At 39.8% G+C, this 22,608-nt stretch overlaps 3 protein-coding genes across 14 annotated transcripts in view; 2 read left to right on the top strand and 1 right to left on the bottom strand.

Moving 5' to 3' along the window:
• The window catches only part of LOC144275465 (E1A-binding protein p400-like), a 54,452-nt gene extending 51,970 nt beyond the window's left edge, over positions 1 to 2,482 (top strand). For 6 of the 7 annotated variants that reach the window (XM_077834705.1, XM_077834703.1, XM_077834707.1 and 3 more), the window contains 3 exons: positions 184 to 367; positions 894 to 1,009; positions 1,622 to 2,482. In XM_077834705.1, coding sequence (XP_077690831.1) covers positions 184 to 367; positions 894 to 1,009; positions 1,622 to 1,684 — 363 coding nt within the window. In that variant the 3' untranslated portion in view covers positions 1,685 to 2,482. Of the gene's footprint in view, positions 1 to 183; positions 368 to 893; positions 1,010 to 1,621 lie in introns of those variants that run through there. The other variant, XM_077834708.1, reaches the window with a different exon arrangement.
• Positions 2,483 to 2,841: 359 nt separating this feature from the next.
• LOC144275466 (putative EP400-like protein) lies at positions 2,842 to 5,240 on the bottom strand. The gene is made up of 2 exons (XM_077834709.1): positions 5,104 to 5,240; positions 2,842 to 4,620 (listed from the first exon to the last, which is right to left on the bottom strand). Exon 2 carries the CDS (start codon positions 4,588 to 4,590, stop codon positions 3,316 to 3,318), a length of 1,275 nt encoding a protein of 424 aa, XP_077690835.1. The 5' UTR covers positions 4,591 to 4,620; positions 5,104 to 5,240; the 3' UTR covers positions 2,842 to 3,315.
• Positions 5,241 to 5,329: 89 nt separating this feature from the next.
• EP400 (E1A binding protein p400) overlaps positions 5,330 to 22,608 on the top strand; it is a 64,246-nt gene continuing 46,967 nt past the window's right edge. For 5 of the 6 annotated variants that reach the window (XM_077834700.1, XM_077834697.1, XM_077834698.1 and 2 more), the window contains exons 1-13: positions 5,330 to 5,384; positions 6,075 to 6,210; positions 6,789 to 8,138; positions 14,376 to 14,463; positions 14,869 to 14,976; positions 15,694 to 16,082; positions 16,404 to 16,706; positions 17,488 to 17,673; positions 19,760 to 19,900; positions 20,009 to 20,087; positions 20,350 to 20,402; positions 21,223 to 21,280; positions 22,470 to 22,559. In XM_077834700.1, coding sequence (XP_077690826.1) covers positions 6,819 to 8,138; positions 14,376 to 14,463; positions 14,869 to 14,976; positions 15,694 to 16,082; positions 16,404 to 16,706; positions 17,488 to 17,673; positions 19,760 to 19,900; positions 20,009 to 20,087; positions 20,350 to 20,402; positions 21,223 to 21,280; positions 22,470 to 22,559 — 2,815 coding nt within the window. In that variant the 5' untranslated portion in view covers positions 5,330 to 5,384; positions 6,075 to 6,210; positions 6,789 to 6,818. The remainder of the gene's footprint in view (positions 5,385 to 6,074; positions 6,211 to 6,788; positions 8,139 to 14,375; positions 14,464 to 14,868; positions 14,977 to 15,693; positions 16,083 to 16,403; positions 16,707 to 17,487; positions 17,674 to 19,759; positions 19,901 to 20,008; positions 20,088 to 20,349; positions 20,403 to 21,222; positions 21,281 to 22,469; positions 22,560 to 22,608) is intronic. The other variant, XM_077834696.1, reaches the window with a different exon arrangement.

Genomic DNA, 22,608 nt, shown 5'->3' with positions numbered 1-22,608 from the left:
AAAAATACCAAAAGGTCCCAAACACAACAGAGCTAGATGTAAAATGATTCCAGTGGATTAGATAAAGCTTTTATATTCAGTTTCTGAACATATAATTGTCATGTTGCAAAGATCTAGTGAAAAACAACTAATATTCTTTGATCCTGATTCCTTGCTGCTCAGATTCTTGTTTCTGCTTCCCAGCTTCAAGCACAAGGACAGATCCAGATCCAAACACCTGAGGCAGCACAAGTTCCTCAGGCAAATCTTCCAGTGATGTCTGTTCCACCAACAATTGTACCATCTGCAGGAGCTGCAACACTCCCTCTTACTGAGATCTCTGTCACTGAGATTACCGTTGCCCTTGGATATCCACAGAAAGCAGCAGGTACAAAGAAATCTCACTCAGAGGCAATCTTATAAATTTATTCCAATTTATTAAATTAATTGGACTTCAGAACCACTTTGACACTTAAATTTTAAAGGTTTTTAAATTAGGTTACTAAATTTATAGCATAGACTAATATTTTTCCTACTTTTTTGGTGCTTTTAGAAGACTCTTATTGAAAGCACCCTTTTAAACAATATATTTGGTTGCAAAGTAACTTTGTAAGTTGTAGTAATATCCATGATGCACAATAATTGATAGTCCTTCCATTTATTTTTATATTTCTAGAATGTGTCTAATATTGCATACTGGAATTTGTAGGCAAGACTAGAAAAATGTCCTGTTTGCCATTGGAAGTGGACTTTTGTCAAATCCTGTCCGAAACTAAATTTTATATCACAATAATATATACGGTTAGATAGAAATATAATAGGAAAAGGTAGACATTTTGATGATATTCTTAGAATAAATGTGTGTTACATTCTAAATACTAACATTTGCACCTTATTTTACTGCTGATTTGCAGGAGCCCAGACATTGGATGTACATGTCCATCAGTTTCCAAAACTTACACATCAAGTAGCTCAGCAACAGAGCCATTCATTCCCAGATGGTTCAAGGCCAAGCTACTGTGTAGAAAAGGTAAGCACCTTTGCCTGCTGTTTCATTCAAATGATATATGCTTTTCAGTGTTGTTTTGACAGTTTTGCATCACTACTGCTTTGCTCGTCGGTAAGCCAGATACTAGAGATGATCTTCTCCTTTAAGTGACCTGCTAAGGATTTTTTAAAAATTGGGTTTTCCAAGGTTCTGTTGTCAGCTCGGCCACTGATCAGTTCTGTAACCTGGAGCAAATCAATCTTTCTATGAGTATCTTCTTATCTGTAAAATGAAAGCATTACTCACCTCACAGGTGTTTTCTGAGAATTAATGTTTGTAAGGTGATTTTGAAATCCCCAGATATGTGCTACATAAGTGCAAAATAATATTATCCTTATTAACTCCAAGAATCTTGGTCTCATTTCTCTTATTTTATAAATGGCAAAACTGATTACAGAGAAATTAAGTGATTTGGCGAAAACCACACAGTAAATCAGTATCATGTTTGGGAACAGCATTTCATTCTCCTGACTTCCAGTTATATTCTTAGTCTCTGGCTTCTCCAGAGTTTCTGCCATCTCTTACCTTTGTTTCACATTTTTGACTGTGTAAAATGTACAATCAGCTAGTAACTTACCTTCATCTATAATTTAGGTTCAGGCTCAGTCACAAACTGCGGCAGTGTCCCAGTCACCACCTGCAGGTCACCACGCCTAAATGATTTCTGCAGCAATGGCTACAGCTCAGTTGATCCCCCAGAAATCAATAGAGGAACAGATCCTGACAATAGTCTCTCTCCATTCACTGACCCCAGGTGTACAGAACTCAGCAGTCTCAACCAAAATTAGCAAGTAAAAGTGCACAGGAAATTACCTACTTTCATACTGTGAAAGCATCTATGAAACCTTGTTGAACTAATGATTACATTAGAATAAGCAGAAAAGTACAGTATTTCATATTTGCTAAACCATGACAATAAAATCCGCAGGTTGTCCACATTTTATTTTCCAAATGAAGACTCGAGCACTTTTTTACAGACATAAATGCAAGAGAAGTTATTACTGAAATCTGAAAAAAGAAAAATGTACTCAACATTGAAAATATATTAATTGTAATGTACAGATAAAAGGTCTGTTAAAATGAAATGCTTTCTGCTGACAGAAAATAACCATCTTTCTGTACCAAAGCAGTGAATAACTAAATTACAGAGACAGTGGTGTAATCAACATGTTCATCATTGTGCTAGGCTATTGTCTCCAGAACAATATCAAATAATAGCCAGTTATTCTTTAAACAGAAGTACATTTTACTTGTGGAGTGTTGCACTAAATGGAATGCATAACAGTGAAAACTGCTGGCTTTTTTTTGTTAGAGCTACTGAACTGAATAGGTGTCCTGTTAGGTGTATGGAAACAAAATGCAAACTAAATTTTTAGATGAATCTTTAGTGCTGTAAAGTAGGAATTCAGTGAGCACTGACATACTGCCTAAACCGAGTGTAAGTTGAACAATAAAGTGTCCTTTCTTTTTTATATAAATTGCCTTCTTTCTGTCCTGTTTCTTTGTGCGTGTCTGGGGGTGAAAGTAACTTAAAGGGGGCATGGCCTCAACTGGAAGAGGTGATTTAAAGGCCCCGGGACTCTGGCTGGGAGCCCTGGGGCCTTTAAATCACCCCGGAGCTACCGACTGCAGAGGCAGCTGAGAGCCCCAGGGCAAATTTAAGGGCCTGGGGCTCCGGCTGCTGCAGAGCTCTGGGCCCTTTAAATCCCTGCCGGAGCCCTGGGGCTCCAGCAGTCAGGCTCAGGCAGGGATTTAAAGAGCCTGGTGCTCCTGCCACTGCGGGGAGCCCCAGACCCTTTAAAGCCCCGCTGCTGGAGCTCCGGAGGTGATTTAAAGGGCCTGGGGCTCCCCGCAGTGGCAGGAGCACTGGGCCCTTTAAATCACCACCAGGGAAGCCGGTCTGGTCCGGTGCGGCATACTGGCTTTTGCCAGTACGCCGTACTGGACCGTACCAGCTAACTTTCACCTCTGTGCATGTCTCATATGTACGCTGTTAACAAAGTGTGTGGCCTGGGTTAAGATTCTTTCCCCTCTGACCCCCTGTGGACATTCCCAACACACAGCTTGGGTGGCCCTGCTTTAAATGCCTCTGGAGGGTGGGTATGGGGTCTGTGTAGAAAATCTCCCAGGGCTTGCTAATGTGCCCTACGCTGAGCTCCATCCTGAGGGGATCCTCTCCTGCCCCACTGCTCTCTGTGTTGTGTCCCTGCCCTGCTCTCTCACTCCAGTCACTCTGAGCGGGTGATATGATTAGCAAGGATGAGGGTCCTGGTTCCTGGCTGTCCTCCCTAGCATGCCAAAGACAGGACACGTGTATGGGGCGACCTGCCCCCTACCCCTAGCGCAATCCTGCTGCTCCCACTGTTTGGTTTGAGCCATTGCGCATACGCAGTGAGGGAGTCACAGTACAGGAACGGAACTCGCGGTTTGTCTCCTATCAGCGCCCGTAAGAGATGTATTTTCCCCCATCCCCAGTGACAGTCCCCAGCTTCCTGTGAGGAGGGAATGGAAAGTGTGGCCCCAGCTCCTGGGGTAAGTGGGTCCCCTCCGGGGGTGCCAGAGTGGGAGGTGCTGGGCTCCCCTCCGCCCTGCACCCATCCCATGCACGGGGAGAAGCTGCGGTGCGGGCCTGCGGAGTTGGGTCCTCCAACTCCAGCTATTAATCCACCAGAAGCCCTATCAAATCCTATGGGTCTGCTCAACTGCTGCCCTTGAAGTGCTTGCTGCTGCTGCATGAGCTGCCCTTGAATAATATTGCTGATCTGCGGTGGCAAGTTAGTAGTTGTAATATGACCGGGGCTAGTCAATGGTTGCATGTTTGCTCCACTAGCTACAGGACTTTGAGGTCCAAGATGATGAATGGTGCCACCAGTCTGTGAATGAGGTTGTGAAAGCCTGCGTTCTCGTACAGTTGCAGGTGCCCCAGAAGATGGAATTTGTACCTGTGCTGTAGTTCCTTGAGCAATTTGTGCGATTCCGGATCCTTCTTGATATACAAAGTGTCCACCATTTGAAGGGCTCAGACTGATCTGTCGCACAAGCAAACTAGCATCTACAAATCCTCTAGTAGGGCTCTGGCTGCACATACCCAAGCCAGAACCTGGAGTGCCTGCCCGAACATTTGGTAGTGACTGCACTGGTACAGGACTGGGTTGTGTAGGGCTTTGAGACTGAACCTGCTGGGGCAATGGTGAAGTAACTTGAATATACGATGGAGATCCATGCTCAAACCTCCTTTGCTGAGGGCTAAACTGAAAATTTGGTGATGTTGGATTTGGTATTGGCAAAGGGGTAAGTGTTATCTGTTGGTTTCCTGATGCTACCGGTCCAACATTCTGCAGTGTGATGTTCACATTCTGCCCAGCTACTGGACTTCTACTCATTATAAACTGCTGTATTTGGTAACTGGGGGACTGTGGTGCAGATGGGCTTGCAGAAGGAGCAAATGAAGTTGCAGGGGACTGCGGTAAGTTGGTCTGCTGCTCTTCTCCCTCACTACCTGTGAAGGATCTGGACCTCTGGAGCTGACGCTGAACATTCTGAGGACCGTTCCCATGGTGCATTTTCACCTTTTTGGTTTTTTAAAGTAAATTCTAAAGGAATACATAAAAACAGAAATTTAGTGACACTAACTTTTTTGGGGTAACTGAATGTTAGAAGATATACATTTGAGTAAGAATGTAGAAGTTTTTCTGCCTCAAAATTAGGAACACATTCTACCGTTAGAGTTAATTAAACCAATAACCTTCATGCAATCATTCAAAATATGGATGGTCTGAAACACAACCACCCCAACTATATTTACTATCTAAACCTCTGATACGCTTCTCTGGCCGTCTAAGACATTCTGGAATAACCCACAGCAAGATGGTAGAACAAGGCGTACGTTCCTCTTTTAGCCAACCAAGCTGAGATGAAAGTTAAAAGGCCGCTTTCTCCTTCCAGTTGCTGTGGAGGATCCAGGAGAAATGTAGGCTCCATGTTTCAAACGGCCCCGGGAATCCCCAGACCAAGGCCCGCTCCTCGCGTGGGACGGGTGCCGGGGAGCTCGGCAGCCCCGGCGGGGACCCACTTACCCCAGGCGCCGGGGCCGCACTTTCCCTTCCCTCCTCCCAGGAAGCTGGGGGGCCGGACACATCCGCTACGCTGCCCGCTGCCCCTAGCGCAATCCTGCTGCTCCCGCTGTTCGGTTCGAGCCACTGCGCATACGCAGTGCGGGAGTCTCGGTGCAGGAACGGAATTCGCCGTTTGTCTCCTATCAGCGCCCGTAGCGGATGTGTTCCCCCCGCCCCCCCCCCGGTGACGGCCCCCAGCTTCCTGTGAGGAGGGAAGGGAAAGTGCGGCCCCGGCTGCTGGGGTAAGTGGGTCCCCGCCGGGGGTGCCGGAGCGGAGGGTGCCGGGCTCCCTTCCGCCCCGCTCTGTCCGCGGAGCCGGGCAGGCCCGGGGCTGCGGCCGGGCCCGGGCTGCGGGGCACCCGTCCCACCCGCGGGGGGAGGCTGCGGCGCGGGCCTTGGTCTCTGCTCCTGCCCCGCCGCGGGCGACCAGGGAGGAGGGTTCCTGGGAATTCCCGGGGCCGTTAGGAGTTAAGTGTAAAGGGAAATTCACACCCCGCCCCCACGTCTCCCCGCTGAGCAGCATCCTCCCGCTTTGCGCTGGCGGCAGCGGCGGCGGCGAGCCGTGTGATGGTGATTGGGGGGGACGTGAACACTCGCCTGCTCCGCCAGTCTCGGGGCTATCCAGGGCCGGTCTCTACAGACAGGTCTCGGTTTCTGTCCGGGCGTGGGGCCGCATTGCAACCTGTTAAAACTGGGAGTTCTGAGAAATCAGGATTCACTTGCCTGAAGTAATTCGTGTTACGGGAGCACCGCTCGAGCCCATAATTCAAAGGGTAATCGCCCTTCCCGCTTTCCAGCCAGGAGGTTAATAGCGGGGTGTGCTGATGAGGTCTCATTATCAAGGGTTGATTGTGCATTTTCACTTATTTGTAGATTGCCAAGCATGATTAGTGTTTGACAGACAAATTAATATAACAACTCCTTGTTCCTAGGAGTTTAGATTTAAACTAGCCAGCAACCATGACAAGAAACGGGGGAGTGAAGAGGTTTGGCACACTATAGACCCACATATTTGTATGCAGTGAAGTATTAGAAATGGAACTGCAGTTTTCAAAATAAATGAGCAAGGTAGGTTTTTTGAAATATTAGCTTTCTTTTGATTCTCCTGCTAATTTGCAGCGCTCAGTCTTTGGCAATCAGTCTCCCTGTCAGTGCACATCAGTGAGATTGTACTACACTAGAATGCCAAATAACTTGAAAACCAGAACATTTTTCACTTTAGATAATGTTGTTGAGCCAAATTAGATATGTTTAAAAAATGGAGCCTTCATTTCTTGTGGATCTTCCACAGCAACTGGAAGGAGAAAGCGGCCTTTTAACTTTCATCTCAGCTTGGTTGGTCAAAAGAGGAACGTACGTCTTGTACTACCATCTTGCTGTGGGTTATTCCAGAATGTCTTAGACGGCCAGAGAAGCGTATCAGAGGTTTAGATAGTAAATATAGTTGGGGTGGTTGTGTTTCAGACCATCCATATTTTGAATAATTGCATGAAGGTTATTGTTTTAATTAACTCTAACGGTAGAATGTGTTCCTAATTTTGAGGCAGAAAAACTTCTACATTCTTACTCAAATGTATATCTTCTAACATTCAGTTACCCCAAAAAAGTTAGTGTCACTAAATTTCTGTTTTTATGTATTCCTTTAGAATTTACTTTAAAAAACCAAAAAGGTGAAAATGCACCATGGGAACGGTCCTCAGAATGTTCAGCGTCAGCTCCAGAGGTCCAGATCCTTCACAGGTAGTGAGGGAGAAGAGCAGCAGACCAACTTACCGCAGTCCCCTGCAACTTCATTTGCTCCTTCTGCAAGCCCATCTGCACCACAGTCCCCCAGTTACCAAATACAGCAGTTTATAATGAGTAGAAGTCCAGTAGCTGGGCAGAATGTGAACATCACACTGCAGAATGTTGGACCGGTAGCATCAGGAAACCAACAGATAACACTTACCCCTTTGCCAATACCAAATCCAACATCACCAAATTTTCAGTTTAGCCCTCAGCAAAGGAGGTTTGAGCATGGATCTCCATCGTATATTCAAGTTACTTCACCATTGCCCCAGCAGGTTCAGTCTCAAAGCCCTACACAACCCAGTCCTGTACCAGTGCAGTCACTACCAAATGTTCGGGCAGGCACTCCAGGTTCTGGCTTGGGTATGTGCAGCCAGAGCCCTACTAGAGGATTTGTAGATGCTAGTTTGCTTGTGCGACAGATCAGTCTGAGCCCTTCAAATGGTGGACACTTTGTATATCAAGAAGGATCCGGAATCGCACAAATTGCTCAAGGAACTACAGCACAGGTACAAATTCCATCTTCTGGGGCACCTGCAACTGTACGAGAACGCAGGCTTTCACAACCTCATTCACAGACTGGTGGCACCATTCATCATCTTGGACCTCAAAGTCCTGTAGCTAGTGGAGCAAACATGCAACCATTGACTAGCCCCGGTCATATTACAACTACTAACTTGCCACCGCAGATCAGCAATATTATTCAAGGGCAGCTCATGCAGCAGCAGCAAGCACTTCAAGGGCAGCAGTTGAGCAGACCCATAGGATTTGATAGGGCTTCTGGTGGATTAATAGCTGGAGTTGGAGGACCACCTGCTTTTGGAATGACATCACCACCCCCTCCTACAAGCCCTTCACGAGCCACTGTACCACAGGGTCTGTCTAATCTTCCTCTTACTCCTACGGTAAGTACAGGAGTGAAAAAACAACCTAAAAAGTTGGAGGAGATTCCGCCTGCCACCCAAGAAGCTGCTCAGATGAGAAAGCAGTGTTTGGATCATCACCACAAACAGATGGAGATTCTGAGGGAGACTTTTAAGGAATATTTGATTGAACTATTTTTCTTGCAACATCTTCAAGGGAATATGATGGACTTCTTAGCTTTTAAGAAGAAACACTGTGTTCCATTACAAGCATACCTGAGGCAAAATGACTTGGACCTTGAGGAGGAGGAAGAGGAAGAACAATCTGAGGTTATCAATGATGAGGTAAGAAATCTATTGTTTAATAGTTTGGAATAAAACACTAAATGAAATTGTGGCAATTGGATACCAATGTATTAGATTCTACCTTAAATTATACCTTAGAGATACTTTAAATTTTATTTCTGATTGAAGTAATAGAGCAGACTTTTTAATGAAGATTCTGAGTGAATTGTAATTTTGCTATGTGACGATTGAAACTGAAGGTTGGTTTGAGCATACAATTGGAAGCATGTATTTTAAGAACAGAGGTAATTTAATAGAGGGGAAAAGAATTAGGGCTTTGAAGGAAAGTACACTTGTTTTCTCTCTGACCAAGTTCATGTCAGTATTCAAGTCCCCCACACAAAATAGTTAAGCTCTATCCTAAACCCACAGAAGTTTTGAATTGTTGCTGGAAGCATGTTAGCTTATCAAAAATTATTATGTATCCTAGAGTAATTTTAATTTATAAGTTATCATCATGTAATACCTACATTCAAAAAAATAATGAGATGGAAAAACAACCTTAACTTGAAACTTGGCTTTTGTCCAAAGAATTTATAGTTTGTGCATAAAAAAACAGTTTCCTGTTTTAATTAAACAAAATATTAAAGTTCTTTGAATGAATTCCATGCTTAGTAATGGCAAGTGACTTGAACCAAATATGGTAACCAAATATGATGCGCAACTTTTCCTGATTAGTTATATCAGTGCATATTAATTCTGACCTGCGGTACCCCTCTATTCCATTTTGGTGGCCTGAGCAAAACCTGTCTTGAGCAGACTCTGACAGTTGTGTAGCAAGTAGTTGTGATGTCATGTTTGGCACAATGAGTGAATTGATACCACTTGAAACTCTGAAATACCCTTTTACAAATTATGTATCCAAAATAGGGAAGGGTATGTATTTGCCAGTTTGCAAAAGGATTCCATTCAAAAAGACTTGAGTATGTTTGACATTTCTATAACAGTTCCATATATCTTCAATGAAAAGTTGATGAACCTTTAAACTAAAGGGTTACTAGTGGCCCCAGCTTTAGTTTGAATTTGCAGATGGGTCATAAGTTGTAGCATAATGTGTAGCATTTAGTATGTTTGACGGGAGAAGAAATTAAACTGTAACTAAGATCAGATACTGATAATTTTGAAGAAATAATTGGTTTGTGCACACAGTAGCTTAAATTGTGATAACAGGATGTCTTATTTTATTTATTTATTTTTTAAAATCAGCAATGGGTGTCCATGAATTATTCCTTGTGGTTTGAAATTTATTGTCAAATTGTTTGCCTGTCCTTGTTGGTCTATTTATTTGTCACTAGCTGAAATGGCCAGGTCTGTTGTACAAATTCAGGGGCACATCCTCACCTGATAAATTGACATAGATCCATTGAAGTCACTAGAGCATTGACAGTGTACACCAGCTGAGGATCTGCCTCTGTCTTTTGGGGTTCAAGTTTGCTCACTCTTTTTTTAGTTCTAAGGCACAGTTTAACTTATACAGACAGTTATGTTTATGCTATATGTGAACAGCTAATTGCTCATAAAAGTTGTAATCATTTTAACTGTTGTAGGATTTTGCAAACTGTGCCAATAAACTTGTTTGACCTAACAAATTAAGATAGCTTTTGCAAATCAAGGCACCTTTTGAGTATGTTTTCTTTCTTTGTATTTTTGGTCTTCCTCTCTTTTATTTCTCCCCCTCTTTATCACTTTCTGCTAAAGCAATGCACCTCATCCCTTGCCTGGAAGGGCTGATCACTTTGGAAATTAATGGGGGAGAGAGAATGGTGGCTATGCTCATTGCTTAAATAAATGTTCGGGCTCTCTTGAGTTCAGACTGTCTGTCATGCTAATTTGTTGTCAACTAGGAACTGAGATAATTAAATTTAACCCACACTGTTACTTAATCTGGATTTAAGACAGTTTTTCAGTGGTGAGAGTCATTGGAGGTAGTCTGTCCCTCTCTCACTCTGTTCTGCTATTAAAAATGAAACAGAACTCTTCAAAAATTGTCTATATTCAAACCAAACTGTACTAATGGTCATTTAGTTATAATCCCCTCTTCAGTGAGGTACCATCAGTACAGTGTAAAACAAGTGTGTTGATCAGTTTTAAAAACTTTTAAAAAGAAAATGATTCTCCCTTTTTTTTTTTTTTTTTTGTTTTCCCCAAAATATTTTCTCTCAGGTAAAGGTTGTGACAGGAAAGGATGGGCAGACTGGTACTCCTGTTGCTATAGCAACCCAGCTTCCTCCAAATGTTTCTGCTGCTTTTTCATCCCAGCAGCAACCGTTTCAGGTACTTTTCAATGGTTCTAAAATGTAGTCTCATCCCAGATTTTTTTTTCTTCATTCAGATTTGATATTTCTTAGCAGAATTCGTATTTTCCCAAGAGCCCATCCGTTGTCATCTAAAACAAACAAAACCAAAAATAACTTCAAATCTTGAAACGCATGAATGTTTATTGGGTGTTGAGGAAGTTAAATCTTTCTTGTCTCAAAGTTGCTGGCTTATTTCATCAACTTTCAGCTTGAATGTTTTTCACTTTGGTTTGTTTGTCGTTTGTTTCCCTAAAGCATTTGGTTCATTTGTGCATTCTGCATAGTAGTAGTTTGGATTTTTCTGTCTGTGGCATTGTAACTGTGGATTTCTTCTCAATTTCTTTCTTTTTTCTTGATTGATTGAAGGTTTTTGTATATGCCTGCCGAAGGTATTAGATTTTCCTTGCTTGCTGTAGATTGTATGATGCATTTTTCTACCGAAAAGCTTCAAAATGAGTCATCATAAGTACTCCAACTTACCTCACTTTCACTAGATTTATCATGGATATCAGGTAGAAGAAATAAAAGTGTTTAGAGGGTCCCATTTTAGACAGAAGTTTGTTTTTGGATGGGAGCACACTGAAGACGGTATCTAAAGAGAGGAATGACATCTATAAACAGAACTAATTATATGGATCTGTGGCGATGCACTTTTAACACAGGCTAGCTTGTGTGTACATCACTGCCTTCTACTGGGTATTTCAGACCTACTTCAGTGTACCTGGCTGTTACCCTCTTGCAGTTGGCCCACAAAGGATAAGCCCTAATTCTGTAGTTGAAATATTCTCTTTCAGCTCAAATGTTATGCACTTCTATTTTGGTGAGGAAGATCTTTAACAGCAAATGTACCTGATGGGCTATATATCCTGCCTTACCTTACAACTTGTGCAACCCCACTAACTTCATTCTAGATTGCCCTGGGGCTTTAAGTCAAGACAGTATTATTGTCTGTATTCACAAATATAATTAATTTTATGTAAATTAAAAAAAAATTAAATTGTTTAGCGAAGATGTGTTTGTTTCCAATGCTTTTTAATGTGGCCAGTAATTACATAGGTTTCAAAAGTTTTTGAAAGTCAGTCATATATCATCTTTTGTTCAATCCATTTAAAATATATGCATTTGAAAACATTGTATCAGTTGACTTTGTATAGCACTTGTGGATGTCAGTAAGCTCCGCCCATACTAATGACATCATAGTTTCCATAGGAACTAAGTTACTTCAAAATGAAAATAGCAGACACACTAAAAATATACAAAGTGCTGTGAGTAATATGATTATTCCCAAGCTTTTAGCAGAAAAACGATAGTACGCCTCACATCCTTACATCATCTCTCTCTGTTGCTGTTTATAAAACATAGTAGATATCTTGATCAGTTCTGTCATTGCATTTGGAGTGTTGTAAGCACAGTAAGTTAAAATTATTATGGTGGACATCCTGCCTGATAATCATATAGTACCCAGAACTTTTCATTATTTTTAAAAAGATTTAGAACAATTTATTTTCTAGTGCCAGTGTTGTACAGTTGCATTTCATATAAAACATAGTGTTTGCTCTCAAAAGCTTATGTTCTAAATTCAGTAAAAATAATGCAAATAAGTTGGAGGCATTCATATACTAAGTGTCAGTCCAGAAACCTGAAACAAATAGACCTGGAAATCAAAGCCAGGAGCAGTAGTAGAAGTCAGGTGAAATAAATGGGTTTTAGAGTGGGCTTTGGAGGAGAAGGGTTGCTTAAGTTGTTGCTCAGAAAGACATTTGGTACAAATAGTGTCTGAGTTGGATATATTAATTAATTCTGTGCAATTCTATGGTTGTATGGAAGGTGTGCATTGTTTATTGTAACACATTATTTGAAATCAGTCATATTGTACACATCTAAATTTATCATACTTTGCCAAACTTAACTGTTTGGGCCAGGTGTCTGCTTCAGACTAAAACTTCTCTGAAAGTTTTTCATATCCAACGTGGCGTAACATTATTATGTATGTTAATGTAAATAAAAGTAGTGAATTAAAAAGGAAACAATGAAGGCAGACAGTTAATCCTTAATCATTTGAGTACCATATTGGATGAGTGCATATGCCATATAGTTTGGGGCAGTGTCCACCGTGCTTGCCTAAAAATTCTTAACTCAGGTGAACATCTTAATACCATACACATACCACTGGTGGTCATAAATGTCTGTCTGTTATTCCTAGACTTGGACAGGGTCCTCATATGTGAGGTTGAGCAGAATACATACTACAGTACTTAAGTACAATGGGATGCTATGCATATAAGATGTATGTGTGTTAGTTTATACTGTACAATAGGACACTGAAGATTTTTGGACACCTACAATTTATTTCAATATCGTTTTGTGTTTACTTTCTTGTGCTTTATTTAAATTGGTATGGCTTTCTATAAAAAGAGGGGAGGAAGGAGAAAGGAGGAATCCCTGAGAGCATTGGAGTTGTGAATAGACTAAATGTACCGTTTGAGAAATTACTGTCTTCAGTATAGATGTATTTAGTTATACAAAAGGTATGTTATGATATGTTGTGATAAATCCTTTGGGAAGTGCTTACTATGCATTTGCATAGTTTTTGCCACTTTCAACAGCCAATTGCACTTAGAGAACTACAGAATGGTAAATTAATTCCTTTTTAACAACTAGCATAATTTCCTCTTTTTTTAAAAAAAAAAAAAAAAAAGCTGTTAAGAGCTTTCTTTGGGTAACCTTTATTTTTTGCATAGTTAATCTCATAATAGAGTATGTGGTGATAGCATGATTGCTAAAAGTGAAGACCTAATAATCTGGTTTGGAAATTTGCAGAAAAGAACTGTGCACCCATAAACTCTCCTAGACTTTAAGCCCTTACCGGCAATGCTGTGGAATAGCTGAGGGCCAAAAGAGCATGCAAATGATCATACAGACAACCTGCTTTACTTCAAAATTTCAATATCCATTTCACTAGCTGTACCATTACGTTCTAGTAGTCAGCTGCTTATGTCTAATAGCAAACTATAATAAAATAAATTTAAGTCTGGGATTCAGAGAAGTGGAGCTGAAATTTACATCTGGGTTGAGATTTCTTTTATTCCACATTTTGATTCTGAGCAATTTTTTGGCCAAGTTAAACAGCTGACTTGTGGAGCTCAATCCTGAGGCATGCCAACCACCAGCTTCTGTTGAAGCCCACAGTAATGTTGGTGGCCTCTTGGTAAACTTAAACTCCTCTTCAAGATCCAAATTAACTTCATTCACATGCTTTCCAAATATTTGGCATACAGAATTAAATTAGCCCTGCATACTGAATTTTTAAAAAATAAATAAATAGTCTTTATTATATTTTACCATATTTGCTGGTTACTGATACTAGTACTATGCAAGGGCTGTGTCTCCCAATCTGATTTGCCATCTATTTAATTCTGTAGTGAGGTAAAAATATTCAATTTTTGACATGACTATTTTTTTTTTTAATGCAATAACAGTGTGATGATACATGCACTTGGTTGTAACTTCATTGCAGCGTCAGGCAGATGGCAGGACGAGAGAGGTCTTGTATAAATGTAAATCCTTAATAGCAAAAGGAACCCAGAAAAATAATGGCCAAGTATATTTTCTTCTCCCACCCCATTTCCTAGTTTTATTAGCACTTTCCTTGAAACTCAAAATTTATAACACACATAACTGATTTCCTCTTTTTAGTTAACATAATTACACTTGAAAGCTGAATGAAGGACTCTCAGGGTCACTTTATATAGCTTTGTTATAGGAGTATTTAAAAATTGCCAGAAGATATTGAACAAGTCTTACTTTTTAGAGTATACAATCATTTTGAAGCGCTAATAATACAAGTAGGTGTTCTTTGGATTCACTGTAACTTCATGTGTTGTTGTAAGGGAAACTGATGAGGTAGCTCAACTTTTATGATTTTTGGTTTTTTTAATAGCAAACGCACACAGGGACTCCAGTAACGGGGACTGTGAATACCATAGAAATTGAAGCTTTTAAGAGACAGCAAGCACTTACTCCAGCAGGTATGTTTGTCTTCAACAATGTAATTTTATTTGGAAGGAATATAGAAGACCCACTACTGCATAATTATTGAAATGTAGCTTTGCCTCACTCTGGCAATTGCTAGATCCTGTGGCCTATTCGTTGTGACTGGTATGGTGCAGTGTGTTCCACTTACAACAAACGGGACTGGATTTGGCAAGTGTAGAAATATCAACAAGTCTGTCATTTGGCTGAGGGAAAGAGAAGTTGGTCACCTTGAAATATAAAGGAACTCTGCCCTTGGAGCATACTCCTCATGAATGCTACACATGTGTAGTGGAGTTGTAGCTTTCTGAGCTGATGTTAAAATCATGTGTAGTACTTTTGCTTTGTAAACTGAACCCATTCCATTATACCATGCCATAAATGGAATTTGAATATCACAGATTCGTCTAAGAGACCACGAATTGAAGTGGGCCGTCATGGGATGGTTTTTCAGCATCCAGGTGTGGCTTCAGGAGTTCCTCTACAACAGCTAATGCCAACGGCACAAGGTACTGTCACCACATGCCAATTGCAAATTAATTTAACAAGGAGATGAAAGTGATGGGACTAGAAACTTCGGCTCCTAGTCTTCTGAGATCCTAGTTCCACCATAGACTTCTCCTTGTAAATTAATTCTTGGTATGCAATGCCTGGTTTGTTTAAGGAGCTGAGTGATGGGCTCCAGTGGTGCATGTGGGCATGGAAGTACGTCACAAGTGCTGGTGCAAAATGGTTAGCTTAGGAGCTCTGGATCTAAACCAAGGGTTTGTGAAAAAAGTAGCTCCTACTTTGCCATATGTGTGATAAATGTTGGTTTTACTTCATTACTGGTGTTAGTTCACTGACGGTCATTTTTGGTCCAAGTGTGTTAAGGTACAGCATCCTCCGTGTATAACATTCAATGAGTTTTGAGCTCCCGCTAACTCATAAATAGTTGAAAAAACAATTAGGAAATCCAGAAGACAATTTAGTAAAGAGAATGCATTTTATTGTAATTGATTCTTATTCAAAAATTGCTAGCTGCATTCCTTTGTTTGATAGATTGTTTACTGTAATGATGATTTATTTTTGTGATTGTGATGTGGTATTTTCAAAGTGATGGTATCTTATCACCAAGTAAGTAACAAGTCAAAATGTGTTCGCTGTCTAACCATTTTCTGGTTAAAGTGGTAAAGAACATTGACACTTAAAAAATTCATCTGTGCTGATTTCCTCTTGCTTTGCAGGTGGAATGCCTCCTACTCCTCAAGCAGTACAGCTCACTGGACAGAAACAAAGCCAGCAACAGTATGACCCATCTAAAGGTCCTCCTGTGCAGAATGCAGCAAGTTTACACACTCCTCCACCTCAACTGCCGGGGAGGCTGCAACCTGCTAACGTCCCAATAACGTCTCTCCCAGCTGCACTGCAGCTTTCACAGCAACAGCCACAGATAGTAGAGTCTCCAGCACAGCCCCAGATCCAGGTGAAGACCCAGCCCCAAAGTGTACCCGTCACTTCTGCTCCACATAGCCAGCTCCCAACACCAGTTCAACAGCAGGTACAGCCAGCACTCCATATACAAGGACAGACACCAACACAAGTGTCCCAGCCGCAAGCTGCAATACAGCAACAGGTATATAAATATTAATGTTTGCCTAATGTGAAAAGCTTACTCCTAAAACAACTCTTGTTGCAATAACTGGGAGAGAATGACAGCAGTCTGTTCTTATAAATATGTGAAATATGTTAAGTGGCTGAAATTTTTAAACTCTACAAGACAAAATAAACTTATGTAGATGTAGCTTGTTGAGTAAAACAGTAAAGCATTTGAAAGCATTTTAAATGTAGTATTTCTGGTGGATTAAAGTTAGGTCAGCATTTGGCTGGCTAACACATTCTCCTGTAATGCAGCATTAGGTAATATTTGATTATGAAGTTCCTTATCTCTCCGCAGACTGTGACGCTGACACGACCATCTGCAGATGCTGCCCAAACTTCTCAGCGTCTTACGGCGAATTCATTGCCACCTGTCTCCTCTATTCCACCAGCAGCTCTCTCAGGCACAGCACCGCTTTCTTCATATCCAGTACAGACAAACAGAACTTCTCCAGCAACTAACAAGTCACTGTCTCCTATTGCATCAAAACCCCCAGGCTTAGCCGTAACTACAGCACCTAAAACACAGAGCCCAGCTCAGAATGCAGCGGTGTTACCTCAGGATAGCTCTCAAGACAAGCTTGCTGAGCAAGTAAAACTGGTAAGAATTTTCTTTCGGAACCTAAAGACCGCTAACGTGAAAAAAGGTTACATTGTTGAGCTGTTAATATACACAGGAGAGTTCCAATTTTTATTTCTCACATTTTTGGTTATATTTTATGCACTTCCAAAGAAGCTAGAGATAAAACTGCTAGTGAAATCAGTCTTCTTTGCTAAATGCATTTTTCTTTTTTGTATTTCCATAATATTGATCACACCTGATCACTCAAGATGTACTGTTGTGGTAAGATAACTTTTCTAAAATTGAGCCAGGTCATTCTGCCTCTTTAACAGGATCCTTGTAGATTTTGTTTCTCCTAATAGCTAAGAAGGATTTGTAGTGAAGTAGTCTTATCCTTTATTATATTTTCCTTATATAGTAAAGCTCTGATTTCAGTAAAAAAGGATAGTTCAGTGTAGTTTTCATAGGTCTTGTAAGTTGTTTGCTATGCTTTCATATGAAGTGTCTGTCTGTCTTGTGTTACTGAAGGCACTTTGTTGAATACAGTTTGAACTATTGTAATTCTTATTACAACTGAATCTCATTTAGTCTGTTAATTTTGGCACTTCAGTGCTATGTGCAGACTTGATTTGTTTCCCATGGTGTAGCATTAAATTTAAATGTGAAATTTGTTTATGATATTGGGACTTTATAACACTTTTTTTTTTTATTATTCAGCTACTATCATAGCTGCAGCTGGACAGAGGCATCTGCCATTGAAATGTATTTGTACATGACATATTTGTGGAGGGATTTTTTGTTGTGTTTTTTTTTTTTGTAGGAAAATCAAATCCATCAACGAATAGCAGAGCTGAGGAAGGAAGGCTTGTGGTCCCTGAGACGATTGCCCAAACTCCAGGAGGCCCCGAGACCCAAATCTCACTGGGATTATCTGCTAGAAGAAATGCAATGGATGGCAACTGATTTTGCTCAAGAGAGAAGGTGGAAGATGGTTACTGCTAAGAAGGTACTTTGAAATATGTTTTTGAAGAAAAATAACTGGTCTTGCTGTCAGCCATCTTTGGAACAATGTTATTGAAACACGTATTTTGTCTAGATATAGTAAAATCCTTATGTTTTTAGATGGAAGGGAGTGCCAGGAGTGTAAAGTATTGGCATTTCACCTAAATAACTGGCCTGATTTTTGGAAGTGTTGAGCACCTAGCATCTGCCATTGACTTTAGCGGCAAATGCTGCATTCTCAGCAGTTCTGAAAATCAGACCGCTCATTTAGGTGCATCAGTAAGGATTTAGGATCCTAACGTTAGGCAAGTTTGAAAATTTTGGCCATAGTGCATGTGTCTCACATCAGCCACGCCCTCCAATCCAAAAATAAATATATAGCACTTTTATTACAAGTAGATATATGTATACTGTTGGGTGGTTAATAGTTTGTTCAGTTCTGATCAACCCATCTCGTAAAAAATATAGCAGAAATTGAAGGAATTCAGAGACAGGCAATGAAAAAGAGGCATGAAGAGGTTTCCGTATGAGGAGAGTGACAAAACTTTTAATTTAGTTAGGAGATTAATAAGAGGGAACCAGAATGAAGGGTATAAAATAATAAATAGTACAGAGTAGATAAATCAGGTACTACTGTTTATCTGTACTCATAATACAAAAGTAAGGGAATAGTCGATTACTGAAAGATAAATTTGAAACTGATACGGAAATGCATTAGTTATATATTTTTTTAAAAGTATGCATTAGCCTTTAGAACATGCTGCCAGAAGATATTGTTGAGTAGAAACATTTAGTAAAAGTTTAAAAAAAAACAAAAACAAAGAATTAGACACTTCTGTAGAAGAGAACATCCAAAGTTGTGACCATTTGGTAAGTGCTATTTTTTTCTTTTCTCTTTTTAAAGGACTGTAATCCTTAACACCTCAGTACATAAACCAACCACTAAGTGTGTTTCTACACAGCAAAGAAAAACCCAAGCTTTGGGGGTCCTCCTACCCGCAGAAGTCTACATGGCAGTGAAACAACCCCACAGCCCAAGCCCTGTGATCCTGAGTTGGCCGGCACGTGCCAACCGCGAGTTTTTTTTTGCTGTGTTAGATATAACCTCAGTGCCTGGGGATAGGAAGAAACTTCCCATCAGGGCATGTTATTCCATGATTATTATTGTGTTGATTCTTAAACCTTCCTTTGAAGTATCTAGTACTGGCCTCTTTTGGGGTCAAGAAGTAGGATTATTAAGGACCACTGGTTTAATTCAGTATGTCATTTCCTATTCTGTATTTTAAATTGTTGTGAATTCAGATCCCTTCTCCTTACAGGCGATATCCTAATGCAGTGCACCACTTACCTTGTTCAAAAATTTTAAATTATTTTAGTTTATATTTGCAATACTTATTTCACAAGTTTCAGAGTAGCAGCCGCGTTAATCTGTATCTGCAAAAAGAAAAGGAGTTCTTGTGGCACCTTAGAGACTAACAAATTTATTTGAGCATAAGCTTTCGTGAGCTACAGCATCCTATACAGCAAACAGGGAAAGATTAAGAATGACCTCTCAAAACTGGATACTCTCATAAAAAAACCAACCTTCCACACAAACTTCCTTGTGGCTGGACTTTACAAAAACTAGACAAGCCATTCACAACACACACTTTGCTTCTCTACAAAAGAAAAAGGACACTAGATGCATCCGATGAAGTGAACTGTAGCTCACGAAACTTATGCTCAAATAAATTTGTTAGTCTCTAAGGTGCCACAAGTACTCCTTTTCTTTTTATTTCACAAGGAAATTCTAAAATACATCTTATAAATTATTCCAATAACCTTAGGACTTAGTTTTGCATTAGTAAAGTAGCCTTAATGTAAATAAGACCATAATCTAGTAGACTTTTCTGTCTTTTTTTTTTCATTTCATACCAGTTACTTTTCTGACAAAGAAAGATTATAGAAATATTGAAGATTAATTACACCATAGGTGCACTGAAACTATGCTACAGTTAACATCTAGTTGATGGGTAAAAAATCTAATTTTAAGAAATGTGCTGATGTATATTTTGAGGAAACCTCATTCAGAATCTAATGTTTTTTATTAGATGGTGAGAACTGTGGCTCGCTACCATGAGGAAAAGAAACTTAATGAAGAGAGAGCCAGAAAAGAGGAACAAAACAAGTTAAGGCGTATTGCTGCCTCAATTGCTAGAGAAATCGAATACTTCTGGTCAAATATTGAACAGGTAAACTGTCCACTTCCTTAAAAAAAAAAAATTATTTGTGACTGCAAGATTGTTTTAAAGTCTTGTTAGAGGCTCTAATCACATTTTTGTTGCAATTTTATATATTAGGTTGTTGAAATAAAACTGCAAATTGAATTTCAAGAGAAAAGGAAAAAAGCATTGAATTTAAGGAAAAGTTCAAATAAAGGTAATTGTGTTTCAGTTTATTAAAACTGGAGTATAAATTCATGGGCCACCCTACGGTTTTTACATATTTGCATCCACTTACTCAAGTATGAGGTCTCATCTTTTTGACAGTAGAAATCCAAATTGTGAATCATGGTATTTATTGTGTTTTACTGTTAGACTTTACTTATCTTGATGTTTTTTCTCATGGATGCAATTAAATGTTAACATAAGAAACACAAAGTTGCTGAAGTGTCTGTTGGATGTCTGTAATAATTTTCCAGGGAAAGATACAAAACCTGCAGAAGACATTTCATTGGAAAAAGAAAGTGAGGTGGTAAGTCTCTTTTTTTACTTGTTACTTAGAGTCTCAGATTTATTCTAAATTTTACTGCTTCTTATGAAATATTTAATTTTTTTGTCTGTTTCAAATAAACACACAAACTGACATTAGCTCTTTTAGACTAACATGCAAACTGACACTAAACAGATTTATGGAAGTTTAATGCTGAGTTTTTGGCCTTAAACGATTCATCATTGTGTGCAGGGTGGAAAACACAGTATGTTGTTAGTAGGGTGACCAGATGTCCTAATTTTATAAGGACAGTCCCAATATTTGAAGCTTTGTCTTATATAGGCACCTATAACACCTGTCCCACTGTCCTGTCCTGATTTTTCACACTTGCTGTCTGGTCACCCTAGTTGTTAGGAACCATAAACCTTTGACATTTGAATGTTCTGAATTTTTTGTGTGTCTGAGATTGATAATATAATACCTTTTGAAAAGAGAGTTAATGTTTATCCAGGAACCTATAAGGGCTTCAAAGTGGCCATTCTAGTGTTTAGGGATGAAAAAGATGTTTGGACTTTTTTAAAGGGTATATTATTTACCCAGTCACACATACAGGCTCTGATCCTACAAAGTGATCTCTGCAGCGACCTTTATATCTGCATAGAGTCCCATTGACATCAGTGGAATTCAACTCATGTCGATGCCTCTGATTGACTTTGGTCAACTTATTATACAAATATTGGTATGGATAGTTAGATTTAAGGATTAGCTGGATGGAGATTTAGCTTCCTCCTGTCCTATAAGTCTTGGTTATGTATTGGCTTTATATTCCATGGGTTTGAACATTTAAATTATTTAATGCTAGGGTTCGCTGTCATTTGGAAGGAAAAGAAAGGCAAGCACATCCTTGACTGATGAGGAAGGTTAGTCACTTTTTAAAATTCTGTCTACAAAGCTTGATGCATTTGTCTTTGGAAGTGTGGGTATGTATTTTATATATTTAAAAACTGAACACTGATTTTCAATCTTGTGATCCAGATACCCTGCATTTTCGCCACATAATTGCCAACCTTATCCACTTCTCGGCAAAGATTAAATAGCAGAGTGAGGGAAGGTGCTTCAGTGACATTTTATTACCGAGACTTTACTATTGTTACCTATTGTACCCAATCCTTCCCTAAATGCCCAAGGAAAGAGATGAATAAACATTTTGTGGTATTGGCTTCTTCCATCGTCTGCTCCTTTTTTGTGGAAATACCAACTGAATTGAGCTATAGTTTTCACTTTAAGAACAAAATAATATTAATAAAGAAACTTTTTTAGAAGCATGGATGCTGGTATTGCTAGAACTAGGGAGTGGAAGAAAATCTTCTCTTGTGGGTCAGTATATCTGATTATAATTTTCTCTCCTTCTCCTCCTCTTTCTCACTTCTCCCCAACCTCCTTACTTGTTTTTTACACTGCTTTTTCAGGGGGATTGCTATACAGGATCAGACTAGTGGTTCATCTAGTTTAATATCCTGTTTGACAGCATACAAACTGCTTCAGAGGAAAAACTCCTGCAATTAGCAGTTGTGGGATAACCTGGCCCCAGGGAAAGTTTCCTACTAACACTCAAAAGTTCAAGATTGACTTATGCCCTGAAGCATGAAGGATTCTATCCCTTCCAAACCTCTCTTGTTAAAAAGAAAATATTGTAATTTTGGATATTCTTGTTGTTCATATAAATATCTAATCCTTTTTGGAATCCTGCTAAGGTTCTCAGTGATATCCGGTTATAGTGAGATTCAGAGATACCTAAATAGTGACTTGCATAGCTTCTTGAGCTGGTGAGATCTTAAGAACCTGTACTCCTCACTAGATCACAGATACGAAGTAATGGAGATGCTACAATCTACCACTGTCCAAAGTTCAGCAATTACACTGAGACGAGGCTACCTTAATGACCTTTCTCTCTTGCTCAACTCCACTGTGATATCCAGTGCCTTTGACTTGGGAACAATCTCCAAAGCAGGCTTAAACTGGCAGATCTATTATGTACACAGTCATACTCTGGTTTTTTTTATACTTGTTTAACTAAGCTGCCTTTATAAATGTGTGTTTTGTTGATAGTTGAAGATGAAGAGGAGACAATTGAAGAGCAGGAGGCTAAAGAAGGAAATATAAACCATCAAGCTGAACTTTCTAACTTAGCCAAAGAAGGTAGGTATGTGGATTGCCTGTGGACACAAGTTTGCTACGTATTGGTGGG

This window comes from Eretmochelys imbricata, chromosome 15, assembly GCF_965152235.1.
Source record: "Eretmochelys imbricata isolate rEreImb1 chromosome 15, rEreImb1.hap1, whole genome shotgun sequence".
In the NCBI taxonomy this organism is placed as follows: Eukaryota; Metazoa; Chordata; order Testudines; family Cheloniidae; genus Eretmochelys; species Eretmochelys imbricata.
Note: the sequence above shows the minus strand (reverse complement) of the source record. Positions and strands in the feature narration are given on the sequence as shown.

Coding starts and splice junctions, on each gene's coding strand:
- LOC144275466 (XM_077834709.1), bottom strand. CDS start 4,590: ATGCACCATGGGAACGGTCCTCAGAATGTTCAGCGTCAGCTCCAGAGG.